The following is a 5,034-nucleotide window of genomic DNA, read 5'->3' on the forward strand; positions in this document are numbered from 1 at the left end:
CACGCGCGCGCGCCACATATTGTCCTTTCTATCCGTAATAGAACAACATCTACTCTGTCCAGTTCCACATTACCAGAAGGCCCTTTATCTCATCCTTCTGACACGTGGTTGTTCAATCTGGTCTTAAAGGGTTCTTCCTTTATACCCGCATTTTGTACCTTCTTAGACACCTTCAGATTATTGGAGACAGCCACTGTCACATATATAACTATTTCTCTATTGCTTTCATTATTACGAAAGCATGTGACATTACCTCAATATCAAAGCCTCTTTTTGTACTGGGTTTAGGCAGTTTACTTAAAGATTTTCTAGCCCTTATTTAACATCTGAGTGACGTAAACTCACAGCTTTATAAGGACGTGTGTAAATAGTGAAAGAAACAACTACACAATATAACATCAACTGGAAAGTTCTAGAGAAGTGCACAAACAGCTGAAAGTTAGTGGGAGCTTTAGACTCTGTATAACAGAGAAACGGATGATACTGAATGAATCGCTCATCCCAGACGCATACCGAGATAATAAGCATGATAATGTTCCATTTTAACATCATCAGAGCAATTTTAAAATTATACGGCTGGTTAGGTATCCCATAAATATAGGGAACGACTAATTTCTATCGTATATATTGTTGTTTTTTGTTATTTTTTTTTTACTTATGTTTGTTCTTTTCCTACTTATTTTCAGACATCAACGAATGTAGGTGCAACAATGGTGGCTGTCCTTTCCCCTACAGATGTATTAACAGACCCGGACACCACTACTGTGATTGCCCCTTCGGGTTTGGAGTTAAAGGGAACATGTGTCACCTTTTGATACCTCAAAAGAACTTGAACTTTACTCTCCCCAATAATCCAACTGTCATACCAAGAATGAAGCCACAAGTACATTCCACAACGTTGGCACCAAATAAAAGTTAAATCAGAGGCGAGGCAAGATGGTCATAAATGAAATGCCTACCATTTGTCTTTTTGATAATTCTCCTCAATCGTAGCTGTCATGGAATCTAAACGACATCTACAACAAAATTATTATCGACTATTACTATCTATCACACATTATGTATTGTAGTCCTCGATACACATAGTCTAAACCCTCACTAGCTGCTAATAAAACAAGTACACCGACATACCCATAACATTGGAAATATAAACATCATCCAATATTAAACCGTTGACAGTGGAACATCTCTGCGGGGTAACCTCCATAACAGGTCATCTTCTCTTTGGGTGACTTCCATATGACATAGGTCATCTTCTCTTTGGGTGACCTCCATATGACATAGGTCATCTCTGTCTTATATGATGACCACATCAGGTAATCATTTCACCAGGTCACATGAGGATAATCCCATATTCACATTATGTCACCTATACACTATTTCATCTTTATATATATTTTGAGTTTATATCGTTGATTAATTTCATCAAATTAGTTAAATAAATGATAATTAAAAAAAAAAACATTGCGTTTGCTTCTCTCTGTCTCTTAATGTAGCACCTATGAAGAGTAACCCCTACTGTGTATATATATATATATATATATATATATATGTGTGTGTGTGTGTGTGTGTGTGTGTGTGTGTGTGTGTGTGAGTGTGTATGTGTGTATGTATGTATACATACATAACTTTGTATATGTGTGTGTGTGTGTTTGTACAGAAATTAAATAATTGACAAAGGAAAAGCAATTATACAATGATCCTTAATTGGCTTACAGCTGTATCTGCTTTGAGATGCATTGCTTTCACAGTTATGCATTTGTGTAAGCATGACTGATTAGAATTTAGGACTTGTTATCCCGTTTTGTGTGCAGAATGTGATTTCGCATCTTACATGGAGTATGGTCGTAGCATGGCTAATGATACACAGACATGCGAAGAGGTTGCAACATCTCCATCGTCTCTTCGCGGTCAGTATTTGTGGTCACTGTTTGTCAGATTTACAGTTTTCACAGCTTGAGTTTTGAAATGAAACATCGTCCTGAGCCAAACGTTCTGGATCGACAGCATCATCGAAGAAACTCTGGGTGTCGATGGCCTTACGGGCCAGGGGCTATAGATAATTTCAGAAATGCCTGGCCTGGCAGTGTTAACAGATATTATTGACTTTGGGGATACACTTTACAGGCAGCTTGGCTTGTCAGCGATGCGAAAGGATGGATGGAGCCGTCATGCACGCACTTAATAATGCATGAATGCATGAGCATTGCTGACTGGTAGAGGTAAGACATTGTCACTGCGTTTCGTTGGTCGAGAAGAATACTCTGCCAGTGGCTAAAGTGGAAAAGGTTACGTTTTAGGCTCCATTTCAAAAGGAAAGTAAGAATGAAAAAGGACATGGTGCCCCACTACCTTCTGGTGTGACATAGTTGAATGTGACTTGATGGCTTACGTTTGTAGGATTGGTAGAAGAGGTGAGAATAAGGTGTCATCAGAAGTAACTTTCGCAGTCGGAATGATCCTATATCTGTATGATTCCTTGTTTGCTCTTACGCCAAACTCCCTACACTTAGGTAACTTTGCTGTTACATTTTTGTTAATCGTTATTGTTTTTATTAGTCACATGTATTGTGTTGAGTCAACCGTTTTGCAATATCGGAACAAGCAATAATCATAAGAAAAATTAGTGTGGCTTCAGTTCGATTCTCACAAGATCCCGAAATACATTCGGAGTCATTCGAGCGGTATGAGATCTTGGAATGGTCTTGCTGCGCAACAGCTCGCTTTCTTCTAACCAATCTCGAGTATTTTTGCCACACAATTTCATATATCTACTCCAGTATAACTTGGCATCTATGGTTCGAGTGGCCAGAATTAACTCGTAGTGGATTATCTCCTGGTAATCCCATCAGACGCAAAGCATTATCTTATGTACGAAACGCCCATGTTTGGCGACGAGTTCCGGGAGTTGACCCTTGCTCAACCACACCTTATGAACGTTAGGGTGTCGAGAAAATGTCTCTCTTATTTTAATTAGTTGTTCCGAACACTCCCGCCGTTTGTGACGCTTCATCAGCCAAGAGGAGATGGAAGCTTCAGTGAAAGAATTCTTCGCCTGAAGGGCAAGAACTGGTATCAGCGTGGGGTCAAAGAATCGGCAGAATGGTGGCTGCAATTGGTGCAACATCATGACATCTATTTTATGTGCTAGGCTGCTATTGTTGTAAGTTAATGAAAACATTGCAAAATGTTTGGCTCAACAGAATATATATAAACCACTGCTGCTCTTTGTGTTTCAATAAGGCAAATATTTCATTTGCATCTCTCGTGGGCAATAGTATTAAAGGAAGAGAGAAGGCAGAAAGGTTTGCGGAAAGACACCGATTCTCACTTCGGTCAAACGCTCATCGACTTTCTTCAATTTCCACTGGGGAAGGAAAGTGAGATTGGAGAAGAAGGTGCTCTCTCTCTCACCCTCTCTGCCTCTCCCCGTCTGCTGTCTGTCTGTCTGTCTCTCTCTCATTGTCTCTCTCTCTCATTGTCTCTCTCTCTCTCATTGTCTCTCTCTCTCTCATTGTCTCTCTCTCTCATTGTCTCTCTCTCTTTCTCTCATTGTCTCTCTCTGTGTCTCTCTGACTTACCTTATAGATTAGATGACAGCAGTTGGAGAAGGGCTTGTTTCCTCCGTAGTCTGGCTAATTCTGGATCTGCAGGAATCCTTGATTCTCGCTAGATGAAGACCCTTCTGTATCCACAGGACTACATCAGCAATGTGTTGACATATTTTCTACAGTCTTTAACATTTCCTCCCACTCTCTTCAACTTATCCCTTATGTAAACCCCAATACAACTTATACACCTATAACTCACACCTTCTATCACTAAGACAAACAAAACTAATTCTTGATCTGGTCTTTCATACTTGCATGCTGAATGACAGAGCTTTCATTCATCCCTGGGTAACTATAAGTTCATTCCTGCTCAAGTTCTTTTATAACAGTTTCAACATCCAACATGATTGAATTTTATATTTTCTGGAAAAGTCGCTTTGGCACACCTATCAAAACCAAATCCCATCCTAAAAGTTATCTTTGAATGCTTTCACAGTATGTTACATGCCTTCAAGTTCACCATTTTCTTGCCCATAGAGTTTTAAATCATGAAGTTTTAAGTCCATATGAAACAGGTGGCTTATTTTCTTGTTAGGTTTCAGCCCATACCCTCTTCTGTTAAGTTCACTTGTAAGGTGTATTATAGCTTTGAAAATCGTGGAAGTGCAAGTGAGTCACTTTGGAAAATTCCACTGTTGTCGCTAATGTTGTTCGAAGCTAAAACACCATTAGAATAATATGATTGGAGATTCGTGTTACACAGTGTAATATTATGCTTCAGGATGTTTGAATTTACAAGAGAAATTTTGAAGATGTCCAGCGATTTAAGGATCCGTGAATGCATTATGCTCTCAAAAGTCTGTTGAAATCAAACCATGCGAAACAGATTTCTTCCCTTGGTAAAATAGTTTCCAAGCATCATGTGATGAATTAAGAGTTGATCTTTGTATCCGTATGAGCTTCGTCAGCACGCTCTAGAAAATAGTGTTCTCTTCCATAAATACAAACTTTCTCCAAGAAAATAGGTGTTAAAATTCTATAAGTTCTTGATAAAGAGGTTACGGGCGGATAGACCGTTTTGGTTTTGGCATGTGGTTTCATTGTTTGCGCGTAGGTAAGTAATTACACCTGTTAACTACTCAGAAGTTTTCTCAGGAGATCTCACCGGCGAGTTGTCAAAATGGTTAGCACGCCGGATACAGATTTTTCTAGCATTTCCTCCGTAGTTCTACGTTCTAATTCTGCCGTTGTCCATTCAAACCTTTTACCCATCCAGAGTCAGTATAAAACTAATCAATGAAGCTCTGCAGTCGATATAAGCCTCTAAACTCCCTCACCAAATGTCAAACCTAATGCCTTTATTGGAAACGAATGTTATTATTATTATCATTGAGTGAGAGAGCAGTGCATGCCATCAAAGTGACACTGGGGTAAAATATACGAAGCCCAATATACCCATCATAACTACCCGTCTGATAAGGGC

At 39.3% G+C, this 5,034-nt stretch overlaps 1 protein-coding gene across 1 annotated transcript in view; it reads left to right on the forward strand.

Annotated features, from left to right (window-relative positions):
* Positions 1-1,462, forward strand: part of LOC149130306 (uncharacterized) — a 14,732-nt gene extending 13,270 nt beyond the window's left edge. The window contains exon 9 of the mRNA XM_089345570.1: positions 687-1,462. Coding sequence (XP_089201696.1) covers positions 687-919 — 233 coding nt within the window. The 3' untranslated portion in view covers positions 920-1,462. The remainder of the gene's footprint in view (positions 1-686) is intronic.
* Positions 1,463-5,034: the final 3,572 nt, after the last annotated feature.

Source organism: Octopus bimaculoides, chromosome 29, assembly GCF_046866305.1.
Source record: "Octopus bimaculoides isolate indiv1 chromosome 29, ASM4686630v1, whole genome shotgun sequence".
Taxonomy (NCBI): Eukaryota; Metazoa; Mollusca; class Cephalopoda; order Octopoda; family Octopodidae; genus Octopus; species Octopus bimaculoides.